General features: G+C 30.6%; 1 protein-coding gene across 14 annotated transcripts in view; it reads left to right on the top strand.

The window, feature by feature from the left end:
* Nucleotides 1-27,996, top strand: part of LOC129751553 (potassium voltage-gated channel subfamily KQT member 1-like) — a 705,179-nt gene that overhangs the window by 418,827 nt on the left and 258,356 nt on the right. For 3 of the 14 annotated variants that reach the window (XM_055747130.1, XM_055747127.1, XM_055747117.1), the window contains one exon: nucleotides 19,654-19,695. The exons of the other annotated variants lie outside the window; for them this stretch is intronic. In XM_055747130.1, coding sequence (XP_055603105.1) covers nucleotides 19,654-19,695 — 42 coding nt within the window. The remainder of the gene's footprint in view (nucleotides 1-19,653; nucleotides 19,696-27,996) is intronic. 14 annotated transcript variants of the gene reach the window in all.

The following is a 27,996-nucleotide window of genomic DNA, read 5'->3' as shown; positions in this document are numbered from 1 at the left end:
AACAGAACTTAACAAAGTTGTTAATAAAAAATGAAGAATATAAAATACCTACTTTTCATCCAGATATTTAAGGAAGAAAATTCATTTTTCTACCACCTTGCTTTCAATTCATTCGAAATAATATTTAAACTTTGAGTCACATATTTATTAACGCAGTCACTTTTGTTTTTGAAATGTTCGAATGCCCCATATGTAATTAAATCGAGTTATCAGCTGGAAAAAAATGTACTTTCACTACTATATTTTAACGAAACATATTTATCAGAAGAATATTTTTCGAAACGTCGAAACTAATAGGTGAAATATTTTATTCATAACGTTTATGTTTAAATCTAATCTAATGTTCGGAGTTTGTCTTGATACATCTTCTAACCTAAAAATTATCACATTTTAAAAGGTGATGAAAGTTTTAGAAAAACATGAGATGTCAAAGACAGGAAGAACCTAAGCTGTTAATATCATGAATTTTTCGAAAAAGTCTTAACGGTTCCCGTCGGTGAGCCGTTGAAAATGTCTTATTCGAAAAATTCATGATATTCACGGCTTATGTTTTTTCTGTCTTTGATATCTCATGTGCCTTGAACACTTACCATCACCTTTGAAAGTTCATTTATGTATAATTATGCCAAAAAAGGCCTGAGACGAAGAACAAGTGAATGAGACTGAATATGAGAAAGTAAATTATTTTCCAAATATCAGTAATCAATTTAACATAAAAAAGTAGAAAGCTACGTTATGCAGCTTCTAAACTAATGCTTCCAGATATCCTAAAAAAACTACAATAATGATATTTCAAAACATCTGTTGAAATTGAATCACATTGAATCAAAAATGTTCAATAATGTGTATCAGAAACGTTGTGAAAAGAAACCAACCCGAGATCGACAAAAATCAGGAAGTCTTTTGAAATAAGCTTTTTGCCCGCGTTGCTTTTCTCAGAAAAGCAGGCTGAGGCTCTGACCAAAATCCTAATTTTTTGTAATTGTTATAATAATTATGTTTCAAGTTTAATAAAAAGTTCAAAAGACTATGGAAACATAAGTTTCCATATCAATGGATATAATTGTGTATTCAAAATTCAGTGTTTTTGAATTCAATAGAGATGACTCTTTTTTTTCTTTATTACAGACACTTTCAGCGATTTCAGCCTTTGTCTGGTTCTTTTCTGTTTGACTCTTATTTGACTCATTAAGGGACTCTAGGGACTTAGTTTCAAGATGCTTAAAAAAGTTTTATTGTCAAACCTTGAAGTCCAAATCATCAACTCGGGTTCAACAATTTTGAGTTCCAAAAAAGCTCATGTTTAGTTCATAAATAACAAAACTAAAATATTATGAATTTAAAAACACTACCTATTATAACAAAATTATAGTTTAGATCAGATTGCTCAATAAAAATGGAACAATTGTCCTTCTTATCTTCCGCAACTATTATTATTTCAAAATAAAGTTATCAATATAAAAATGAAGGATTGATTATTTGAATCCAAAATTGTTCAACTTCTTTCCAGTTATTCTAGTTATAGAATGTAAGAAATTTTTCGACATTGAATTTGAAAACTTTAAATTTTGAAATATCTTGATCAAGTGATTCCATATGAAGTTTCCTCCTTCTCAATATTTATGAATCAATTCTGGAAATGTTATTGCCCTTAGAGATTTCAAATTTATTTATCCAGATAATTGCTGCGTTATTTTTTCAATCCATTTTTATCTTGTTTTCTTGATTTTTAAAATTCAGCAGATTAAATCAAATCCCAGTATTCTCCCACCAAGACAAATTTCACTTTTCATCTCATTCTTCACCATCTTCCACTTATCCCACCGTCAATTGTTCCCAGTCATTTTCGTCATTTTTGAACCCTACTGCTCGATTCTTCCCTCCATTTCGTCAAAATGGCTCAAGAATGCGAAATAGTTCCCATTTTGGACCCCAAATGTTATGATTCTGTCTGTGTGTGCCCGTTTGATTTTTATGGTGTCCTTTTTATCTGCCCGGAATCGGTTGACATGTTTTATGATTTCCACTCCCTGCTTTTGTGATATTTTTTCTCTTTGGTCTTTTTCTTTGTAAGTAAACTCGTTTCCGCCCCCAATCGCAACTTCCCCTTTTCGGGAGTTTCACTTTGCCAGAGATCATTTAATCTAAGTGTGGTCATTTGTGTGGATGCTTGTCTGTGGTTATGTTTCTTTCTCTATTGGTGTATTTAATTTTTATTATTCTCTTGATGTTCCTCCATCTTTTATTCGGATATCAACTGCATCTTGCATCTCAACATTATTTGATGGTTTATGCTCCACTTTGAATAATTTTCTGAGTCAATGTTTCAAACTCCCTCGATTAAAACGTCATCGTGTGGAATGCCAGTAACAATTGAGTGAATGTATCTCTCCATCTTTAAAATTCAATGAAAATATAAATTCTTTTTTTAGGACAGATTATAACAGTTATTTATCTTTAAAGTTTCTTTTTAAAAATATCGTATATTTTATCAATCATCAACATTCTCTTATTAAAATTTATATGAATTGCATCTTGTTTAAGTAAATAATAATCTTTATGATAAAGCATGCTTAAAAGTATCACTATCTGAACATTATTTCGAATCATAAATTTCAGGGAATAATCGTAAATAAATACGCTATATTATCGTAACTTATGATATGTATTTGTGTATAGTTTTAAAGTTGGCATCGCAAAACTATAACAGCGATTCTAATGAAAAATAAATGAACAGTTGAAAAGTTATTCTGCGCATAATCACTGCCTAATTACCAAAGAATATTTGAATTTATTTATGCAGATTTATTTGAAAAAAAAAAAATGAAAATTAAGCCATTCAGACTGGCGAATAGCATCTGTTTTTTTTTTATTTGATCAACATACTTCAATGTGATGGTGCACTGAAGGCTAATGGCCAGGTGGCTCAAGTGACATGGCGACCGTCATAAATTGTTATACGTTTTTTTTTTAAGACATCTTTAGAAGAAGTTTAACTACCAACTTTGGCCCAATAACATTCAAAGCTTGGCAATCAGGGCAAACTTTAGAACTTGACTGTTGAAGCTTATAAAATGAACAAACTTTTTCCCGACAAATTTTCCGTAAAGCTCATAGAAGAGGAAAACAATAATCGCAGTAGTAATGAAGCAGCAAAAGCGTGAGAGGAAAATTGCGCTAAGCTGAGCTGGATGAATCAGTGGTTCCAAACATGTGTTGTGCTGCGAGCTGTTTATCCGGTATATTGAATATCGTCGTTTTACGATTGAATGACTCTGCCTCCGATAGGGATTGTCGATGTGTTAGAAAATATTTGTGGATATCTATGAGTAACGTTCTCCTTGGAAGTTTCTCTTGGGGTGTGCGGGAGAGAATTCTTGCACTTTATGAGAGAAAGATCACTTCTGAAAAGAGTGAGACACTATTTTTTGGGAATCTCAAAAAATATCTTACATGGCGACCGTCAAAATTATTTAATTCAATTTCAGATTTCCAAGTTCAGTTGTAGCAGATCAAATTATACGCAAAAATTCTTGTTCGAGTTAAACAAAAGTTTATGGAGTCCATTACTAAGCCATATTGAAGATCATCGTAATACGATTGAATAACTCCCATTCCGATAGGACTTTTCGAAATCTGCTCTCCAGAAGCTGCTCTTAGGCTGTTCGTGAGAGAATTTTGGCGCTTAATGAGAGGAAGAGCACTCTTTAAGAGGAAGAGAAACTAAACAACGAGGATCTCCAACATAATATTTACATGGCGACCGTCAGAATTTTCAAATAACACTTTTTTTTCTCTTTATTTTAAGAGATTTTCAGCCTTTGGCTGGTTCGTCTGTGATAACACTTTTGATTCCCCTGGAAGATGAAATTAAACACTTCAGTTCCTGTTTAGTATCTATGAGTTTTCATTTTGTGAGAAATGTTTTCAAATTGTCTCTTCGACAAGTCCCCAAGAAAGATCCACCAGTTTTGACGCAGGATGCTAGTAAATACTGAATGGATCCGAATCACGCTCGATTGAAGCCAACACCGCGATTCAGGATATTCAATTTCAAATCCCCGGAGCTATTCCTCCCATTTGGATGGCTGAAGCTCAATCGGTTTCTGTATTCCTACAACCTAACTAAGTTAGCGGGAGATTTGAAGGGGGGCCACGGATTATGTTGCTACTTCCCGTCCTTGGTTTGTAAATAGTAACATATATAGTAGTAAAATGTATACATTTTGTCCATCATATAAACATAGTTATGGGCACCATTTAAGGTACCGAATCGCACCCGCGATGGATGGATGTTTTCATTCGGTGGTGTTTGTTATTTGGCGCTATGATTGAATTATTGAAACCTTCCTCCCTATCTTTCGTAGCCGCAGCTAAACTTGTTTTCGAGTTGCCTTTATAGGAACATTGTTTTGCTGCGCTGCCGCACCACGCCGTATGGCATAATAAATGCAAATCAGCCACGGATGGAAGCGGATGGTGTGTACATTGGATCGGAAAATTGTTTGCTCATCAGGCCCCCAAGTTAGTGGAAAAACATTTTCCTGTAACTCGAGCATTGGGATAAACATTTGAATATTGAAGTTAGATGATTAGACCTTAATTAATAATACACGGTCGGCGATGGGATTCCAGTGAAAAAAACAACGCCGTGATTGATTTTATTAAATGAACATCAATATTTTTCCAATTCAATTGATTTAAACTTCACTGAAAAAAGTTTAGTTACTAGAGAAAATGGAGAGAATGACAAAAATGACAAAATAACAAAATTAACAAAAATGACAAAAATGACAAAATTGACAAAAATGGCAAAAATGACAAAAATTACAAAAATGACAAAAATGACAAAAATGACAAAAATGACAAAAATGACAAAAATGACAAAAATGACAAAAATGACAAAAATGACAAAAATGACAAAATGACAAAAATGACAAACATGACAAAAATGACAAAAATGACAAAAATGACAAAAATGACAAAAATGACAAAAATGACAAAAATGACAAAAATGACAAAAATGACAAAAATGACAAAAATTTAAAAAAAATACAGAAATAACTGAAAATTCAAAAAACTAACAGAAAATTTTAAAACTTTACACAAAATTACAGAAAATTACCTTAAATTACCAAAAATTAGAAAAAAATTACAAAGTAAATCAGAAAATAAAAACAAAAATTCGAAAAATTGCAGAAAATTTTAGAATATTTCTGAAATATGAGAACATTTTAGAAAATTTTTGGGAATCACGGAAATCTTTAAGAAAATGCAGATATTTAAAAAAAATTACTTTTCATTACAGAATTTACAGAAAATAACAAAATTTTTGGAAATTACAGAAAATAACAGCAAAGACTAAAAAATTATAACACATTATCGGAAATATTTTAAAATCAAAGAAAACAACAAGAATAAACATAAAATTTCAAAAATTAAAAAAAAATACAAAAAAATTCAAAAAATAACTGAAAACATCGGAAAATTTCAGAAAATTTCAAAAAAATTTGGAAATTACAGAAATTTCTTGAAAGTTGCAAAAATAACAAAAAAATTGATAAAAAATAACAGATTGTTGAAAATTACTAAAAAGTACCAAAAATAACATAAAATTTATGGATTTTAAAAAATCCTTCAGAAAACAATAAAAAAAAAGAAAATCGTAGAAAATAACACAAAGAAAATGAAAAAACTATCGGAAAAAAAATTCAAGAGAACAACAATCAAAATAAAAAAAATATATAAAAAATTTCAAAAAAAATTGAAAATTACAGAAAATAACAGAGACTTACAAAATTTATTGACTTAAAAACAAGAAAGAATTAGAGAAGTTTACAGAAATAACCAAAAATTTCAGAATTTTTCTTAAACCAACAGAAATAAATAGAAATATCAGAATATTCCAGAAAATTTTGCGATATCACAGAAAACTATTATTATTATATTACAAAAATTACCTGTCTTTTACAGAAAATTACAGAAACATACAAAAATTTCTGGAAAATACAGATAATTACAGAAAAGAACAGAAAATTACAAAAAAATACCAGAAATTATTGAAAATTATAGAAAATTACAAAAACCTACAGAAAGTTTCGAAGAGGTTAAGACATAACACAGAAATCACAAAATACCTAAACTTTTTTTTTCAGAAAATTCAGAAATTTTCCAAATAACATTTTTTTTTTTTGAAAATTGCGAAATCTACTATCAAAAATGAAAATAACAACAATAACAAATGGAAATTACATAAAATTTATAAAATGATATAATATTACAGAAAATTAAAAAAATTAAAGAAACTTTCAAAAATAAAATTAAAAAAAACAAAGAAAACTGGAGCAAATTACAAAAAAATAACAGAAAATGTCAAGAAATAACGAAAAATAAAATTTAAAAAAAATCACTTACACAAATTACAGAAAATTGAAAACTTTAATAGAAAATTGCAAAATATTTTGAAAAATTACAGAAAATAACAGAGAATATCAAAAAATTACAGAAAACCTGAAGAAATATAGAATGATTAAAATAAAATTTCTGAAATAACAAAAAAAAAATCAGAAAATTACAATATTTAAAAAAAAATTAAAAAACATACGAATAATTAAGAGAAAATTAAAGAAAATAATAGAAACTTACAGAAAATAACAGAAAACTTCTGAAATTTACAGGAATTCAAAGAAAACTATGAAGATTTACAGAAAATTACAGATAGTCATAGCATATTACAGGAAATTTCAGAAAATAACTGAAAATTACAGAATATTTAAGAAATTCACATAAACTATCAGAAAAATACAGAAAATTACAGAAAATTACAGAAAATTACAGAAAATTACAGAAAATTACAGAAAATTACAGAAAATTACAGAAAATTACACCAAATTACACAAAATTACACCAAATTACACAAAATTACACAAAATTACAAAAAATTAGAGAATATTACAGAAAATTACAGAAAATTTCAGAAAACTACAGAAAAATACAGAAAAAATTACAGAAAATTGCAGAAAATTACACAAAATAACACAAAATTACAGTGAATAACAAAAAATTTCAGGAAATTACAGAAAATTACAGAAAATACCAGAAAATAACAGAAAATTACAGAAAATTACAGAAAGTTACAGAAAATTACAGAAAATTACAGAAAATTACAGAAAATTACAGAAAATTACAGAAAATTACAGAAAATTACAGAAAATTACAGAAAATTACAGAAAATTACAGAAAATTACAGAAAATTACAGAAAATTACAGAAAATTACAGAAAATTACAGAAAATTACAGAAAATTACAGAAAATTACAGAAAATTACAGAAAATTACAGAAAATTACAGAAAATTACAGAAAATTACAGAAAATTACAGAAAATTACTGGAAATTACAGAAAATTACAGAAAATAACAGAAATTTATAGAAATTTACAGAAAATTACAGAAAATTACAGAAAACAATAAAAAATTGCTAAAAATTTCAGAAAATTACAGAAAATAACAGAAAATTAATGAAAATTAACATTAAATCACATTAAATTACACAAAATTACAAAAAATTACAGAAAACTACCGGAAATTACTGAATATTGCACTAAATTACAGAAAATTACAAAAAATTACAGTGAATAACAGAAAATTACAGAATATTTAAGAAAATTATAGAAAATTACAGAAAATTACAGAAAATTACAGAAAATTACAGAAAATTACAGAAAATTAAAGAAAATTACAGAAAATTACAGAAAATTACAGAAAATTACAGAAAATTTCAGAAAATAACAGAAAATTACAGAAAATAACAGAAAATTAGAGAAAATTACAGAAAATTACAGAAAATTATAGAAAATTAAAGAAAATTACAAAAAATTACAGAAAATAACAGAAAGTTACAGAAAATTACAAATATTTACAGGAAATAACAAAAAAGCACTGAAAATAACACAAAATTACAGTGAAAAACAGAAAATTACAAAAAATTTCAAAATATTTTAGGATACTGCAGAAAATTATGGAAATATCCGTAAAAATACAGAAAATTACAGAAAACCACATAAAATACAGAAGACTACAGAAATTAAAGAAGTTAACAGAAATTATCAGAAAATTACAGAAAATTACAGAAAATTAAAGAAAATTTAAAAAAATATCAGAAAATTACAGCACATAACAGAAAATTGTACAGAAAAGTACAGAAAACTACAGAAAACTACAGAAAATTACAGAAAATCATAGAAAATTATTGAATATTACAGAAAATTACAGAAAACTACTGAAAATTACAGAAAATAAGAGAAAATTACAGAAAATTATTTAAATTTATAAAACATAAAATAACAAAAAAATTACAGAAAATTTCAGAAAAAAAACGGAAACTTGCAGAAAGTTACAAAACATTAAATAAAACTACAGAAAATAACCAATATAACAAAATATTTCGAAAAATGACAAAAAATTACAAAAAACTTTTTAAAAAAATAACTTCAAATGACAAAATACAACACTAAATTATAGAAAATTACAAGCATTTAATTATTGAAAATCAAAGAAAATTACAAAAATATATCAGAAAATAACAAAAAATGTAGAAACTTTAAAATAACCGAAATTTACAGGAAATAAAAAAAAATGAAAAATTCTAGAATATTTTCAAAAAATCAGATTTTTTTGAAAATTGCAAAAGTAACATAAAATAAAGGAATATGACAGAAAATTGCAGTATGCTTTTCAAAAATTACAGAACATAAAAGAATATTTTAATAAAATTTAGAAAATTATCTAAATTCACAAAAATTTAAAGAAAATAATCGTAAATTCTTAAAAATTTCATGAAAATGATGAAAATGACCTAAATTTCCAAAAAAAAAAAACTAAGAAAATTAAACAAAAATTCAATTTTTTTTTAATTTAAGAAAATTTCGGAAAGTTTCAGTTATTACATATTTTTTAAAAATTTTGAAAATTACATATGATTGTTAAAAACCACAGAAAATTTTAGAAAATTACAAAAAATTAAAGAAATCTAAAGTAACTGAATTAAACTTTAAAAGACATATTTTTTACAAAGTTCTTAGCAAGTTTTTGCAAATTGTTAAAAAAAAATCAAAGAAAATGACAAAAAATAACGAAAAATTTAAAAAAATTCAAGAAAATTACATAAAAATTACTGCAAATCACAAAACAGTATAGAAAATTGCAGAAATATTTGGAAAATTACAGAAAATTTCTTAAAATTACAGTTAATTACAGAAAATGACAGAGTCTTAAAGAAATTCACAGAAATCAACAGAAAGCTGTAAGTAATTAGAGAAATTACATGAATTTAAAAAAAAAATACAGAAATTTACATCAATAACAATTTACAGAAATTAAATACAATTGATAGAAATTTACAGAAATTAAAAGAAATTTACAGAAATTAACAGAAATTTACAGAAATTTACAGAAATTTACAGAAATTTACAGAAATTTACAGAAATTTACAGAAATTTACAGAAATTTACAGAAATTTACAGAAATTTACAGAAATTTACAGAAATTTACAGAATTTTACAGAAATTTACAGAAATTTACAGAAATTTTCAGAAATTTACAGAAATTTACAGAAATGTACAGAAATTTACAGAAACTTGCAGTTCTTCAGATGCAGATACAGGTACAAAATATTTCAGAAATTTTCAGAAAGTTATAAAATTATTAAGAAAATAACAGAAAAATTCTTAATTTTACAGAAAACAACAGAAAATTACAGCAATTATAGAAAATTACAGAAAACTACAGAAAATTACAGAAAATCAAAGAAAATTACAAAACAAGCCGCAGAATAATACAGAAGGGGAAAAATTACTTCAATTCTCTCTGGTGCCCTGCTACTGTTACGTTAGTTTACATGTTTTGGTTTTTGATAATGATTTTTTCAATTCAATGACATATGAAATCGAGAACGAAATTGAAGGTTGGTGCCTCATTCTTCTGTTGAACTATTGTAAAACTTCCAATCGGTCACGTGTTTCATTAACAATGTTTGGTTGAAATTCACTAGCACAAGAAGGATAACGATGAAAAAAAACCTTTCCTCCATTCATCGAGTACGCTCAAAAAGATAAAACTCTGTGACCAATGGGGATTGGTGGTGCCAGTGTGTTGGGTTACCACTGTATGATTGGAAATTCAATATTTACTCTCCTCAGCATTGCATTGATGAAAGTGAATCAAGGAGGGGAGGGTCGGACATGTATGTGGTTTCGATTGCTCAGTTTTCGAAGCAAATCTAGTTGCATCCGATAAGCGAACAAACAGCAACTACCGAATTGCAGTTTTAAATAAATAAAAAAAACACTGTCAGTGACAGTTAGGTTCATAAAAAGGGTAAAATGCGTGATGTTATTGTTCTTTTTTTCCAAAGACGAAATTTAAACAAAATCAGTGTTTTTGAAAAAAATAAAAAAGATATTTCTTTGGCAAATTTCTGCTTAATTCAAAAATAGTCACTTTACCTTAAAATCTCTTAAAAATAAAGTACAAATCCATAAAAACCGAATCCAAATGGAGCTGAGTTAAATCGATAACCGTGGTCTATCAATGTTTAGAAACGGGTCATCCCCTGGAAACAAAAAAAAATCGGAATGAGAAAAAATGAAAAGAGCACCGTTCAATGATTGGAATGTGAATGCCGAGAATCCACCGCCCGAAACAATTTGATTGATTTATTCAACAAACCGGAATTTTCCGTTGATTAGTTTTTGTTTTGTATCGTTTCTAGTCAGTTGAAATGTATTTGGTTTGGCTCTTTGACAGTGGAAAAGCCAAAAATATTGAAGAGATCTTGGTTCCTTTGTAAGTAATCAAATTTAAACCAAAATTGGTGGAATACAATTTTGTTTGGGGAAAATTTTGTTTGAACAATTTTATTGAAGTCTTGTTAGATAGATTCAAACCTTGAAAGAAATTTTCATTTTTCTTTCTGTGATCTTAACTTACGTCAAAGTTTGTTACATGAATTTTGCTTTCCACCATAAACTTAATGTTGTAAGCCAGCACATTTTCCATAAATTACTGATTACATTGTTTGATTTCTGATAACCTCGTTATATGTTATAACCAAATCAAATTCCCGAAATCATCCATAAAGTTGGTTGATCATTCCGGAGATAAAGTTACTCCTTCTTATCAGTCACCTAATCCGGAAGAAGTCTTCTTCCGGAAGCACTCGCAGTCGACTGACATTTATTTCCACAAAAGTGCGCCACATCAACGTTTTCCCGTTCTTTTCCCCGAAATACTCGCCCCCAAATTCTTCACTCAACTTTTCACAACTTCCAAAGAGACAATCTCCGGGATGATGAATTCGTTGCTCGTGACAATGAATCCTCTGGAGGAAAGGCCCGGCCATTTGCAGCGAGGAAAATGCCGGAAGGAGAAAAAAGAGAAAAGCTCAAACCACCCCAACCTGTAGCCAATTATTTCGAGTACACGCGAAAAGTTGCTTGTTTAATTGAATTCGTTTGCCTTGGAGGGATTTTTATGGCACACACGAACGGAACGGCATGTACTTTTTGTCTTGTGTAATTTCATCAGCTAGAAAGTTTCCATACTCCGGGGAGCAAATCTGCCGCCTTTTTTGGTTTTCCCTCCAAAACATGTGGTAGAGCAGTGGCTTCCTTGGTTTGTCATTTCCGCTTGAAAAATTTCCCAAAACATTCAAAATTCGGTTGAAATTGATTTGCTAATAGTATTGAAAATTTTCAGTGAAAAAAATTGAACCAAATTAGAAACCTCTACCATATTCGCTTTTCCGAAGCCGTAACGTGTGAAAAATGGGAACATTTCGATAGCTACCTTCATACCTGTGAATAAGTGAATACGTGATTCACGAAATGTTTGCTCGTACAGTTCTGGTTGTAATCCCAAGGTGCTAACTGCCTACGTGTTCCGGTGCAATGTTTAGCGCCATGTTTGATATGTAAAGGCGAAATTTTTTTATAGAATGAGCAACTCTTGCAAAGTATATAAATGCATTAATTTTAGCTTGGAAATTTAAACCAGGAAATAAGTGATTTTTTTGTTGTGATATACAGAGTAATGAATAAAATTTGTATCGGAAAACTGATGATTATAGTATCTACAATCTTGTTAAGTCAGGTATTATAGTCAGGTTACAATCGTGATAAATATTACTTGGATTGTCCATTAGACATATTGGCAACACTTCACTGATAATTTCCAATCTATTCAACTGGCAACAACTCCAGTGAACACTACGAATTCTCTCTTCGTCGATTCTTAAACAATAGCGAATAGACATTCTATATCATTAACTACTCTCTGTTGTTGTTTGCATTTAACACGCGGTTTGTCAGCAGTGATGTTACACATACTAATTTACCGGTATTTATACCTATTTTTGACGAAAATTTCGATCAAGAATCGGTTTATACCGAATACCGATTTTTGGAAAAACATGGTTCAAATATTTTTTTGATAAATTCTTGCAAACATAAAAATCATTTCCAGAATGTATCTGTCTTAAACTATCGTTTTTCCAACAAGTCTCAGCGTAGTCGATAGCATCTTTGTCATCTATGCCAACTGTCTTGAGATCGAATTTTGTTCATCGAATAATATTGTAGAGTAAAGATTATAACAGTTTAGGACGTGAAAAGATCATATCTGTAAGTTGTTAGTTTAAAACTTAGGAACCAAGAACACAAGTCAACAAAATTAGAAATATATTGATATTAAAAATTTTGAAACGCTTATTCTAAATACTCATTTAGTTTTTTATGTCTGTTCTTGTTTTCGAGATAACTTTTGCTAATAGGTAAAAAATCATTAAATAAATCCGAGCACTTTTTTGGCAAATCTTAAACACATTACAAATATTTTGAAATTAAGGTTTTCACTCAATAATCAACATTCTTGAAGACCGTTTTATTTTTTTTATTTCTGACAAAAAATAATTGAGGTTTCTTTTGGTCATTTTTTTTTAAAGGAAATATTGACGATATTTAAGAAATTTTTTAACCAAATTAAAATTTTTATATTTTTAAAACCATAAGTCAAATCGTTTCGCAGTCTTGAACAAAGTTGTTGAGTGAGTTTTGATCTCTGATATCAAATGCTCAATGTTTTTCAGGAATGATTTCTGAAAAAGTTGTTATTTTATTTAAAGGGTGTCTCGCATCAAATTGCATTACTTTTTAAATGCTGTAGAAAATAACCTATTTCAGTGATTTTGGCACACTTTTGTATCAAAAAGTCAATTCGTAAAAATACGGTTTACAGTTTTGTTTCCAGCTGCAAAACTACAGATCTTTATCAATAATACCATTTTGGAATTACTGCTCTGTGGTCATCAAATTTGCAAATTTTATCTGAGGCCCTTGGAGCCAAAGGGGTATAAGTGCATGAAAGCTTATTTCGAGTAAACACGCTTTTAAGTTGTAGTTTTTGGCAATTTTCCATACATTTTTCGAATTTTTGTAGTTTGCTTTGAAACGTAAAAGTATGTAGATAGAATTCTAAAAATCTGAAAAAATCACCAAATATAGTTTTCAATATGAAGAATCGTTTGGCATCATTAACTCAAAATCGACTATTTTGTCACTTATACCCCTTTAGCTCTGAGGACCTCATATGATAATGTTAAATTTAAGATAAATACATAACGGCCCAATAATGATGTTAGATTTGAACAAAAAACAAGTTTACCGTGAAATTTTCTATAATGCTCTTTGCTTTTGAATTCTTTTTCTTTGATCAGTTAAAAGTTCAAATTAAGCTGTACAACGGGCATCTGTATTTTTCGACTTTTTATCAATATTGTATTTCAATAAACTTGGTTAAAAAAAACTTTGAAGAAAAATCGGCATTTCAACCGATTTTTTGGACTTTCATTGCCCAATCGTTCGGTCGTCGCGAGTGTATTTAAACATTTTATAAACTTGAAAAAAAACCATTCAATCCAGGATGCAGATTCCGGTTAAAAATTCTATTTTCGGAGATACAATGCTTAAATAATGATTGCATTTTGTTTAATTAAATTTAAATATTTATGACTTCTTTTTAACATCAATAAAGAACGTTTTTGAGTGATTGATATCAAAGTTTTAAATCTTTGACATAATTTTTTCGAATAACTGCTAAACGTTTGGACATATGGTTTGTAAGAAATCGATTAAACTTTTGTGATGAAAAATTCTATTAAGTTTTGTCAAAACGCCTGTATTTACAAAACGAGAGAATAAAAAAAAAGTGAATATTTCTGTAACCTTTTTCTTAGAAATACAAATTACTAGCGGATTTTTTGAAAGCTGTGCATTGAATTAATAACTTTATAATAAATGTTCTACAATTTTTCCAAAAGAACTGAATTTTGAAAACCACTTTGAAATAATATACAAAAAATCAACTGTCCTTGATCGTCTAAAACATAAACTGATAGAGTAAAACTAATAAGATGTTTGAATTCTGTGCGCCCAAATAAGTCAAACACTATTCTGGAAACATATTTATTTCGTTGTCTTGTGTGTCAGTCGATGAACAGAAAACCAAATGCAATGATTTTAATCACTGTTTTTCCTCGATACAATTTTGGATTCAAATTCGCTTAAAATCCATTTTTTAAAATAAGAAAATAACAAAGAAAAATTAATTATGAACTGTTAACATATGGATTTTTATTTTTCAGATTGAAGAGTTCAGATTATTTTTAAATCAGATAGTTACATGATTAAAGAATTCTGATTTTTGCAAAAACTCATTTGAAGCTTGCTTAAACCTTCCATAAAAATTCCAAGGTTCTGAAACTAAAACCCATATTGATTTTGATTAAAAGAAAAATTCAACACAAAATCTAGAAAACCTTAAAGTGCTGCATCAATTCTGTAAAAAAAACATTGTCTGTCTATTTTTCATTAAAAAAAAAAGATAATAGAAAATGACAATCTACCAAAACAAATCCCTCCAGAACACTTAATTTGACCTTGAATTTTATTTTTAGAAAACAAGTAATTTGATTCTTGAATAACTTTTACTTTTAACCTTCCCACGCCCTTTTGGGTCAATATGACCCAAAACGATTTTTCAAATCGTTATTACTCTTTTTAAAAAAAAAACCGGTGAGTTTGAAATTTGGAACATATTACTAAAACCACAAAATACACAAACTGCAGAAAAATCAACTTCGGGAGCAAAATAAACTTACACTTTTGCCGTTCAGATTAATGACCCGAGATTTTATGAGCGTTCCCCTGATAACATAGATTTGTATCTTAACCGGTTATCGTTATTTAAGATTAATTGTTCAGTAAATTTTTTCTACATTTTGAATGTATTCAACTTAAATTTATGAAACCTACACGACCGTCTGAATTCTGCCCTATAACGCCGAAAAAATGTTATTTTGATCATTATTCCCATATCTTCTGATTTATTTAGTAGATTGATTTTATTTCATAATTTTTGATATTGTGTAAAATAAACCTTTTCAATCATACATAAATATTTGAGAGTAACTTGACAGTTTTTTCCTGCTACGCGGATAGCCGGTTCTTTTTACTTTTTTAAAGAGGTTAAATTTTTGCTATGCAGCGCTGTATATCATTCGTTACTGAACTGATTTTCAAAATTCAAATTTTAGTTTTATTTTGATAATTTGATTTTCATTTTCATGGAATTTACTTAAGGGTTGCAAGATATCCGGTTTTATCTGGATTTGCCCGGATATTTGATATAAAATTTAGGAAAAGTCCGGCCCAGTTTCCTGGATTTCATTGGAGAAGGTCGGATTTTGTCCGGGTTTTTTTCATTCTCAAATGAAACTTAAAAAACAAATAGTGTCGTTAAATTTTTTCACGCGTCCAAAACTAAATTTTTTGAGCCAGAAAATAATCATAAAAGGATTTTTGAAATCCTAAAATAAAATTTAAAATCTACTGTTAAATTTTAATAAAATATATTTTTTCAAGTTTTTTTTTCTAGATTTTTGATGAATAATTTCTAGGTTTTGACCAAATGTGTCCGAATATTTATTGCCCGGATTTTTGTTTTTTAAAACGAACACAAACACATACAGGATCTCAATGAAACTAATGTTTCCTCGAAGAGATTCCTTTTTCTTAACTCTAAGCGTTCATCTTTCGAGGACATGATGGCTAGCATCTAACAAGCGCTAAAACCACCAATCCACAGAAAATGTACTATGTATGCCGTGACCGGGATTCGATCTCATACCCGCTAGCCTAGAAGACTTGAAGGCTATCCTCTACGCCACGGGCTGCGGCTAACATTTCAGAAATCAGAAATCAATGCCTGGGATTTGCCAGGTTTTTAGATAAAACTAGCCCGGATACGTGCTTGTCCGTGTTTCATGAAAAGCTGTATGCAAAACAAAATAAGACGTAATAATTACATATATTTTATAACAATCTAAAACAAATTCTTCATAGTTGAAAATGATTTCATTCCCGTTCTAGTATGTTAATCAAAATGAGGAATGTAATCGAAAAAAATGCAACACTTTTTTGGTGAATAAATTTTTAATGCATTAATGGAAATTGATAAAAAATTTCAGAAAATCAACCTATAATGTATATGTGCACAAAATTTGATGACAATCTGTCTAGTAGTTTTTGAGATAGCGTCCAATACAGAAGTTCATTGACAAAATTTTTTGGACAGAATCGAGAAAAATCCAGAAAAGTCCCATTGGGAGACCCAAAAACAGCTGGAAATTAACTGTTTGACTAAAGTTCATATGGTATCTCGTTGAGGAAGTCCTAGAAGATCCACTAATGAGCTTCAATTTGAAAAAAGTGAAGATGATTGATTCCATGAATTAAGAGGAATGTGAGAGGTTTTTCCAAGCTCAATCCGAAAACATTATTAGAGGAAGTGGTAAAGTCAAATTTTTCTGGCTCGTTCGCCTAGCTGACTTATAAACAGGCATTATTTTATTTTACAAGGTAGAAAAGCTGTCCACCGGAAAAATAAACAAAATACGATGGTCAAATCGTTTGCAACATATTTGGACAGTTTGTGGGGAGATATTTTGGAAAATATCGTAATGGTAAGCAAAACAAACTCTTTAGCGGTCACCTGGCAAGGAGAAAAAAATAGAAAACTTTAATATCTAGTACTTGAGGAGGCTAACCGTCTGTGGAAACTGCAAATTAATAAGTCTTTCATAACGATTGACACGCGAATGGCTAAAAACACAAAGAAGACTGTTTCCAAATGCGACCGTTTTCTCTGCAAAGCACTTTAATAGGTTCCACAAAGTTTATACTCTGCTTAAATTAGATCTTAAATCATGCTATTACGCAAAGCAGGCAGGTGGTGGAGTGATCAAAAGTTAAATATGTTGTTTTTGTACTGAAGGAGAACAACCGGCTAAATTTGTTATAACTTCAACCAAATTCAAAATTTTGAGTTATTTCGAAGGTCAAGCTTCAGAAAACAGAAAACGTAATAAAAAACAGTCTTGATTTGAATCAAAAATAGTCTTGATTAGGTGGTTCAAATTAAAGTGAAAACATATTTTCACAGAACGCTATCTCAAAAATCACTTGACAAAATATCACACGAATTTGCACATGCCTTAACATTACATTACCAGGTAACTTTGCTGAAAATTTCATTTGCATTCAATATTTTGATATACTCTCGTGATCGGGTATGTAATGAGGAAAACGAAATCAAAATACAAGCCATAACGTTCGAAAAAAAATAAGTCTAAAATTTTGAGAATGGCTCGCGAAGTTAAATAAAATACTAAAGGCTACTTAAAATACAAAAACTTAAAACGACACTAAATACTTATCCTCAATAAATGCATACAACCAACTAATTTTATTTCACTGAAGTTGTTAAATGATCAAAAATTTAAGAAAATAATTTGAAATATTGGCATCGGATCTTAAAAATTTCGAGTAAAACATTGAGAAAATTTGGATTTTTTATGGACCGAAATTTGTTTTGCCAATAAGTGTTATTTTCATTAAATCGCTAATCTTTAACCAATAATCTGAAAAATAAATTTAACGTTTTTTTACAAACATTCTTCACTTTCAATATTATGTTCCCTCTTGTTTTTAATCTATAAACCGTATTTTAAAAATAAGAATTCATACATTTTGGACAAGGAATGAATATTTCGTATTAAAATATTCAAGGAAGGAAATAAATCTTTTATATGTTTTCGATTGCTGCATCAGAAATTTTCAATTGAATTGTTATAGTATTCGGAACATTTATTTTTAATTAGGACTGTGCAATCGCCAATAAGGCAGCAGGCATATTGTGATCAGGATAAATCTTATATCAAATGGATCATCCGTGATATTATTGAATTCAAAATATTGATCAAACCCTTCTGAAATGATTGTAATTTGCTGAATATAATCCAGTCCATTATTTTCACAGAAAAATGTAAGATTCAGCTTAATGAGATAAAAAAACACATCCGGTAGTTTCTCATCAGTTGAACTGAGTACATTTCGTGGCAAGAAACCACAACTGCTTAAAAACGAATGCCAAATTAAACAATACCAACTCATTTGCTTTCCAGGTTTAGACAATTTCTTAAAAACCTCTTCCCAGTTTTTCGATGCAAAGCAATTCTTTACAATCCTCGAAAAGAAAAGATGTAATGATAATTTGTGCCTCGTTTCTTGGCTCTAGTATAAGAGTTGATGAGCCTCTTGTGAATTGCTAGCTGCCAACAACTTTGTGCCAGCCAAAAGTCACGAAGACAGCTCGAAGCCTGCCTACACCGGAGCATAATTGCATTGTTGAATGAAGTCGCCGGAAGTGAGAAGGTTGAAAAGCATTCCGCAGGGAGCTCAAAACCACACTGCATTTCCGCCCGATTTCGAAAAGTTGCTTCATGGACAAATTTTAAAATTATGGTGGGTTGGGAGAAAAAGATTTGTTTTATTTCGACAGTTACATGGATTTGTTCAATTGAAAATAATTTGGAGTCTTAATACATTCTAAATCTATAGTCCAGTTTGTCCAATATACAAACTTTAAATTCTCTATGTTAAGTGCTTATGTTTACAGGAAATTATAAATATCTCGTGAAGCAGTGCATGTTGATATTTTGTATCAAGCTACATATTTTATATTACAACAACTATATATTGAATGCAATATTTAAACACTTTTGACAATAATATTAACTCAATCTACATAAATTATGTTGTGTCTAGTTTTTCTCACTAGTGTTTATGTTTTGAATGTTTCAACTTTGTAGGATATTTTCTCCCGTATATTCAAGCTGTGATTAATAATTGTTGTTGTACTTTTTCCCACATATTTTTTCTCCACAACCAATCACTTGCCAAATAAAAACCAATGAATTTTTGATGAATCTCCAACCTGCTCACCTGAAATCACGACCACGACCAACCCGAATCAACCCGTTTGAAAACCTTCCCCCGGATCATCCACGATTGTTAAATATTTGTGTGCTCGACCATCACCTGCATCAAAAATACACCAAAATGAAACGAAAAATGCAACCCTTGATATCTGCTACTACCCCAAACGACTTCTTTCCCGTACGCGTGTGTGTTGAATCCTCGATGTGCTTAAACACCATAAACACCTCGATAAAAAATGTCTGGATACCCTTCCCCCTTCAAAGATCTAAATTGGAAGTAGCCGAAAAGTTGGCCGCATCTACTGCGTAAGTTTTGAAACCGTAGGCCATTAGAGAAGGCATATGTAGAAAAATAAAACTCTCTTCTGATTAGTTTTTAACAACAATCTTAGATAAAATATAAGTAGCGAAACATTAAAACAAGTAGTGATATTAGATTTTTCGTTGTCCTTCCATAGATAAATAGATTAATTCTTCTAGAAAAAACTTTTGTGCGTAAAAATGCGCTTCTTAAACTTGCTACCCAGATTCCTAACTTTAGCTGATTCTCACTCTAGTTGTTCGTTGCTAGTAGTTTTTTTTGTAAATTTCAACTTCTAAAGTCTTGTTTCAATTTGCCTCGGCGGACAACAACTAGTGTTTCCGGCGATATTGTTGTGTGGATGCAAAAAAAAAACCAAGCGACAGTTCAACTAACTGCTAACAAATTTTCCCTTGATGGTAGCAGCAACAAGCTAAAATTGAACGCTCTGCCAGAGAATCTTACTAGTTTTGCTTCGGTAGCAATCTGAAAGTTGCTGCACAGTGGAACAAAATCGTTCGAGCATTGAATGATAGGTTTTGTAACATCTACTAGAATATAGAAAATAAAATTGAGGAAAATTTTATCAATCTTAATCTCGTTCAACTTCAAAGGATAAAATTTTTCAAACTGGCCCATCCGAAAACTATCTAAGAAAATGATAATTTTCAGAAAATAATGTTTGGGCTCTTGTTTTGATCGATTTTATGTGAAACCATTGAACTTTAACTTTTGCTCGTTATATGGCGACCGTCATTTTTTTAAGTATGCAACGTTATTTTTGCTAAACCATGCCTAGGAAACGTCTAGAATAAAGATAACTTTTGAGGCTATAAAAAAATTCAGTCACAAAATAGATATTTATGCAACATGTTGAATATAGCGGATTTTTCAGCACGATTCGTTAAATTTATACAACGAGGCTTGCTAAGTTCTACAATTACGCTAAGTGCTGATAAAGTCGAGTTTGGATCTCCAGAAGTTAGATTTTTATCCCGAAGAACCAGATTGTATTTTTTACATTTTAGTGCAGAGGTGCAAAAATAAACCTACTTTTTTGCAACTCCGTATTAAGAGCAAGTTCACTGGTGTGTGAAGGAATTAGTAGAAATTTTGACACTTCAAGCACATTTTGAAAATTTTACAGCTTCAATTTTTTTTCAAGATCTGGGGCCGTCGATTTTCTTTACAACACTATGTATATTTGCCGCTGTGTCATGCTGTGATGCAAAAATAGTTGGATTTATATAGGATAAGCCTGATATAGAAACGGTGTTGTAAAGAAATTTCACAGCAGCAGATCTTGAAAATTTTCAAAATGCGCTACAAGTGTCAATATACCTACCACTTTCTTCCAACACGAGTGAACTTGCTTTAAAATGTTTGTTTTTCGTTACAAAGTTAGATTTTGATAAGGCCTTCTTTTTTTACCGAAACTTACAGTGTCGAAAAGTAGAACTTTTATATAGGTACAGTTTTCAAAGTTCTATTTTTCGACACTGATTTGATCACGAAGCATAAACTAAAACTGGTATTTGAGGGTATAAGAGCTTGATTTCAAGGGTATTTCCTGGCATGGCAAAAAGTTGTGTCTTCTAACCCGGCAAGCCTCATCCGACGAATTTACGATTCGTTCTTAAAAAAAAATCCATTTTCACCACTTGCTGCATAAATTACTGTTTCAAGGTTTCCACTTAAGAATCACATCACATTAGAATTTGTACGATATTTAAATCCCATTCAACTTTAGAGAATCGGAGGGAATGACTTCTTTTTCTCGGCTGCCAATAAGTTTAAACAAATCTTTCCTATCGTGAATTAAATCACAACTTGAAATATCTGAGAAAAAAGCATTTTAAAGCGTTTAGGAAATTATTAACCCTTTTAGCCTCTGGTAAAATGTTATAAGTCCTGAACCGACTCAAATTGCATCACGCGAAAACCGCTGTAGATAACAACCCTTTGAATATTCTTTTATGAAAATTTTCATATAGATTGATTGAAATGTATTGTTGATACTAGATTATTAAAATTGTCGATTTTTTTTTAAAGTTGAACTACTTTTTCTCGATACGTTGCAAAGCAACTTGAAATCTTGCAGTTATCGGCGAGTGTTATTTTCAAAAACTATTTGAAACCCTAAGTAGGTATTGAAATGTAGAATAAATATAGTAAAACTTGATGTTCAGTTAGTGATCATGAACACAAACGTGTGGTGATAGTTTTAAATTTAATTTCTTTGCTTCGATCAGGGCATGAAAAAACAACATGGAAACCAAACTTGTTTTTAAAAACTTTTCAAATTATTAATGACATTTCATTTATTTTATGATGAAACTAGCTGATCCCGTACGAACTTCGTTTCGCTTTTAACTTAAAAGCTGATGATATTGTATTTGGTTGGTGATTAGGACGCATTTTCACCAAAAAATTGCTTAAAATACTTAACAGAATTAGCGAGCGACCTATTTGCCTGTCTACCAAACGGAAATTTCAAATAAGAAATTTATTGACCGTCGAATGTACGAATTTTTTTTTCCGGATGCATAACAACGAAATTATCGTCTAAAATATTTTAAAGGTAATATTTACGACCTCTTTTCTGTCGTCTGAGTTAAAATATTAATTCATTTATCAATTGTACGTTTTGTAAAACACCCGTGAATGAATTTTTGACTGAATCTCATGCCTAAATAATAAAACAATTATTGCAAAAACATTAATCAGTAAATGCGAACGACCCCTTTTTCTGTTGTCTAATAGAAAGTTTGTTATCAGAAATCGATTCCTCGTCCTGCGAAACTCACGTGTTTGAGTTTTTGCCTCGATATGATGCCTAACAACGCAATTATTGCAAAAAACAAATTCGAAAATATTAAAACGAACCCTTTTACTGATTCCTTGTCGAAATTTGACATGTGCTGTTAAACTCCCAAATGCAAATTTTCATTATAATCCGATGTATAATCAAGACAATGGGGCTTATTCTGAGAGTCACGTGACGTGATGTGCAAATTATCACATCGTTGTGCCGACTCCAGAAACCACTCTGGGCTAGAAGTTTCAGCTCAATTGTCCTGTGATCGATTTTTGGAGCTCATTCATACTAGCGTTTCTTCTCTGAAACATTTTCTGGAGTCAGGATAAAGAAGTGAAATTTAGTGAGTCACGTCACTCGACTCCCAGTATAACACCCAATAAAGCAAAAAACAGTGAATAGATAATATGGACGACCATTTTTGACAACCCCTGTCTCGAGATTTGAAATCTGAAACAATTGAGCGTCTCTCAAAACTTCTTTGTGGAAATTTTCATCTCAATCCAATGCATAACAACGTCAACTCCATAAAAACATTGACAGTTTATACGGACGACCCTTTTCGCAGAGCTCTGAATTTAAATTAGACTCCTGAAATCAATTACTCATTCCTTGAAATTCCCACGTACCAGGTTTCCATCTTAATCCAATGTATTTAAGCATTAATATCGCAAAAACAATGTTAATATGGACGACCCCTTTGGCCGACCTTTAACCCTGAATTTGAAACCTGGAATTGATTGATCGTTCGTCAAAATACTCTAATGCAATTTTTCATCGAAAACAAATCTTTAATAACGCCAATATCGCGAAAACATTGAGCAGTTGATATGGACGACCCCTTTGGCTGGACCCTTCTACAAAATTTGATAACTGGAATGGATTGTCCGTTCCTTATAATCCTCGTCTGGAAATTTGTATCTCAATACAATGCATACTAACGCAAATATCGTAAAAACTTTAAAAAGTTGATATGGATGACCCCTTTGGCCAACCCCTGACCCTGAATTTAATACCTGAAATCGATTGCTCGTCCCTCAAAACACTCATGTGCAAATTTTCATATCAATCCATTGCATAATAACGTCAATAGAGTTAAAACACTGAACAGTTCATATGGACGACCCCTTTAGCCAACCCCTGACACGAAATTGAATATGTACCTGGAATCAATTTCTCATCTCTAGAAACCCCTATGTGCAATTTCTTGTCACAATGCGACGAGAAATAACGTCAATATCGCGATAACAATATTTGTCTTGTATGGACGATTTCCTTTAGGGGTCATCCAAAAATCTGAAAACATTTTTCATCATTCCTGGTCCTAAGTATCCATGCAAAATTTCAGCTCTCTAGCTCTTAAGATGGCTGATCGTATAGAGGACAAAAAAAAAAAAAAAAAAAAAAAAAAAAAAAAAAAAAAAAAAAAAAAAAAAAAAAAAAAAAAAAAAAAATTTGAATTAGATTAAAGTTTTCATAGAAATTAATGGACCAAACAGTGAAAAACCCTTTGAAAAAAGACCGGTGGAAGTTTCCGAAGTAGTTTTTGGTTAATTTCAGAATGCTGAAGCTTGGTTGGGGGAAGTGATGAGAGTGAATAATACATACTGATAATTTTCGATAATGTGGGGAAGCAGATGGTTTTTTCCCGCTTATACTTGGCCCGTTGCGTAGTGATTACGAGAAAACCTTTTAGTACTTTGTTGAGAAAGGTATGAAAAGTGAAAGATTCGCGTTCGGGAGGCCGAGAAGTACGGTTCGGTTTTTGTGTGTGCTCCGGTCGCGTTTACAAATAGCATTATTTTAATGTTTCGAGTGCCATTCGAAGGTTTATTTTATTAATAGTAAAGTGTCCTTCTGTTTCGCCTGCAAGTTGCTGTTAGGTTTGATTTGATCAGACTCCCGAAAACCAAGAAATTTTGATTTAAAAAAGCGATAATTTTATGAAGAGGCTCTGCCGCCATTCGGCGATATTTTTTTTTCTTCCCCGTTGTGTGTGACCGTTCTTCGGCGTCGCGAATGTGTGGTTGCTTTTGTCGGCTTGCTTTGATTTTCGGATGATCTGAAAATTTCCGAAATTGGGGCGATCTGTTAAGTTAAAGCTAAGGTTAAGTTAAAAATCTCAAGCAAATCATCCAAAGTCTGGGCTAAGTGATGAATTCGTTCCTGGAACAAAAAAGTGTTAACGTGACGCTGTGGAATATGAGCTTGGGTTTAGTCAGAATGTAATGAAAATCTCTAGGAGCACGAGACAAAATAGGTCTCAACATGGACTTGTTGGAACTTTGTTGGTGCACAACAACAAACAAAAAATGGTACAGAAGCAGAAAAACTTGGTGAGGACGTTCTATTTTTTTTTTTTATTTTGCTGAATTTCTCTCTCTTTTACACTACTGCTGACTTTAATATTGATGAGTGGATAATGTTACTGCCCGTTTCCAAGTTCTGGAAACAAGTTCCAATTTTTAGTATATATTCGGGCTCTTTCCAATTATAATGATTTTGCAATACGCTTCACAAAATCCACATGTTTCATTCAGCGGCAGTTAATTTTATTTAATCTGATACACACATTTATAACAAGATCCATAGTTATGCTATACTGAAGTCTGCCAATGCTAAGCTTGATGCGACAGTATCATTTTACTTTTGTGCAGTATATTTGTTGAAACCTTCGATAAAATTATTCTCTACTTTTGTTTAACGAAGTCCCAGGTTGTACCAAGCTACAGAACTCAAAAGGCTACATTGCAGGTTACAAAGCCAATGGAAATACATGATAAGTTGCTTTGTGTTTCAATCATTTACTAAAAAAATTCTGATCATTAACCCCTCATACTACCCAGTAGACGGAAAGATACGAAGGCAAAACAGCTGATCTACAGAAACCAAAACGTTATATTCTATATTCTAAATATTATTTCGGTGAGTATAATGTTGGTAAGTATCGTAATTTCTTAATTCCTTAACAGCATTTAATGTATCAATATTCCATATATACTTTACATATTCAAAATAATTTATGAAGCGTTTGGTAGGGATCTCCACGCTTCATTCCGCCCCTGTATCCTGTATCTTTCGCGGTTTTCATCACATGGTTGGCCTGGCCGTAGTAATATCTGCAATGCATAGCAATATGTAACAGGTAATACGATGAAAAGAAAAATGATAGACGCAAGTCTTCCATTTTCCAGGATGCCTACATGTTTTGGCCATGTTGATGTAAGAAGAAGAAGAAGAAGAAGAAGAAGGAACGTTTTAGTTAAATTTGTATAGTTAAATTGGCGTTGAAAAAATTAGAACAAAACAAAAAAAATCGATGAAAATCGTGAATCTGAATGAAGCCTGAAATTGCCGTATAAATGTTTCGCTAAAGCTTTTCGTATCTGGATCTGCATTTTAGGGCAGTTAACATGGCAACAAATCACCATTTTGTCCTGTTTTTGATCGTTTCCTGATTCAAACATTGACTTGGAGATATCTGAACTTAAGGTGATTACTTTTATAATCAAGGACATGAATCTTCACAATGCACCGGAACTAAAGACCCATCGAAAAATAATGGAGCATTCTGTCGTAAACACTACGAAAATATCTTAAAGAGTTTAATGCTGAAGAAGAAATGAAGAAAAAGTATATTTTTTTGCAGAAAAACCTGCTGCCAAACTTTGAACAATATTAAATAAATGATGTAAGGCTGAAAAGGATATATGTACATCCTTGTTCTCGTTTTCTCCCGAATGACATTCGTTCGAAAGTTTAGAAATTTCGTATTCTTGTTTTCGTTTGATCGAATAACATCAGTTCGATCTACCGTACATAGCTAGTACGAACAAAAAGTAGCATTTCGGTTTTCGATCGAACGTATTTTTACAATCGGTCGTCAAACGCGGGTCTAATGCTGCGAACGGCATGCGTTTAAATGTCCGAAATTTTTTTAAAAAAATAGAGGAAAACGTTAAGTTTGGAAGAAACGAGACTAAAAAAAGCTGGAAACACAATAATTTTCAATTCAGGCCGAATTAATGTAATATTACTTACATTTTTGCTGCAGAAATTTTATTCGATCGATTTTTTTTTGCCACCGGTTAACACACGCAAGCCTACTGCTACAAACTGAAAGCGTTGTGAATTTTAGGAAAGTTGCTATTCAAAATCTATATATATAAAACAGGGAGAGAGACAGCCCATACAGAAATGTGCGAACACGCAAAACTCTTTACTGGATCATCCGATTTGCATGCGATTTTTTTTGTTGTGTTCGTCTTCACGCGAAGAACAACACAACGGAGAGATAAATTCGAAAATGTTTTTGTGGAATTTGAAAATTAATTTTTAGTTTTTATTCGTATCAAATAAAAGTCATGGCACCCAATTTCCATTTTTTTTTTCATTCGAATCACCCAGAGTAGGAAGGCGCCAAAAGCAATCAAGGCTTACTGATGTTCATCCATCTCTCTATAGGAAGTTTTGGCGCCCATTTTCGTTGCAAGTGTACTTTTCACGTGGCACCAGTAAAATGGATCCTTGGATGTGATTTTCCCTATGGGGTTCCGCAACTACAAAGCATAGCAAAGCCTGTTCGAAGAATATTGACAATATTTGTAATTTTTTGCATCAGAATCAAGGCAATTCTAAGATTTTTTTTAGATGTTTGTTCGTTCACCGTTAATTTTATTGAAATGTCATATTCTTATATCAACTCAAGCAATATGGCTGTAAAATTTCCAATAGACTCAAAACAACTTAATGAGATTGAATTGAAACATTTCATTATCAAATCATTTTTTAAGCGTTTTGGTAACACCAATAGAAAGTCATATAACTGGTAAAAGATCACCTTGGTTTATTTTTTGTTGATTTTATCCAGTTAGTTTGAGAATTGAAGGTTATTAATTTTGTGATTCCAAGTAAATTGAATCATTATCATCAAAACGGATTGGAGGATCAGGAAACATTGGAAAATCCACACTACCTTTCATGCTCAGTGGTTAATCGGAACTTTTGAAAATTTAAGCTATATAGGACTTTATCTTGATATTAGATCCAACTCTCAGTTTCAAAAGTCAGAAAAAAAGAATCGTAATCAATAATATCATCAAGTACTAAAAACTTGAAAGAATATAAAAATTAAACTTCAAGTAAAAAGCATGCTACCTAAAATTTCGAATATTTAAGTAAAGAGAAAAATCTGAACCAATGCACAAAAATACAAAAAAAGTTTCGTACCAGATATAAGATAAAAAAACAATCTGTCAAGCATAAGTAAATTAAAGAATATAAACACTTAAATTCGACCAAAAAAAATAAAATCAAGATCAACGAAAATCCAGCTTTTAAATAAATGTTTTAATATAACTGAAATTCCAGATTTAAAAAGCCAAATTAAGAATATTGATTCAAATAAACAATAAAATTCAGAATTAAATTTAACTGTCTGGATTACAGTTTCTTATCTTACGATCATAAACTATAAATTTAAGTAATT

This window comes from Uranotaenia lowii, chromosome 3, assembly GCF_029784155.1.
Source record: "Uranotaenia lowii strain MFRU-FL chromosome 3, ASM2978415v1, whole genome shotgun sequence".
Classification (NCBI taxonomy): Eukaryota; Metazoa; Arthropoda; class Insecta; order Diptera; family Culicidae; genus Uranotaenia; species Uranotaenia lowii.
This window is presented reverse-complemented; position numbering and strand designations above follow the sequence as displayed.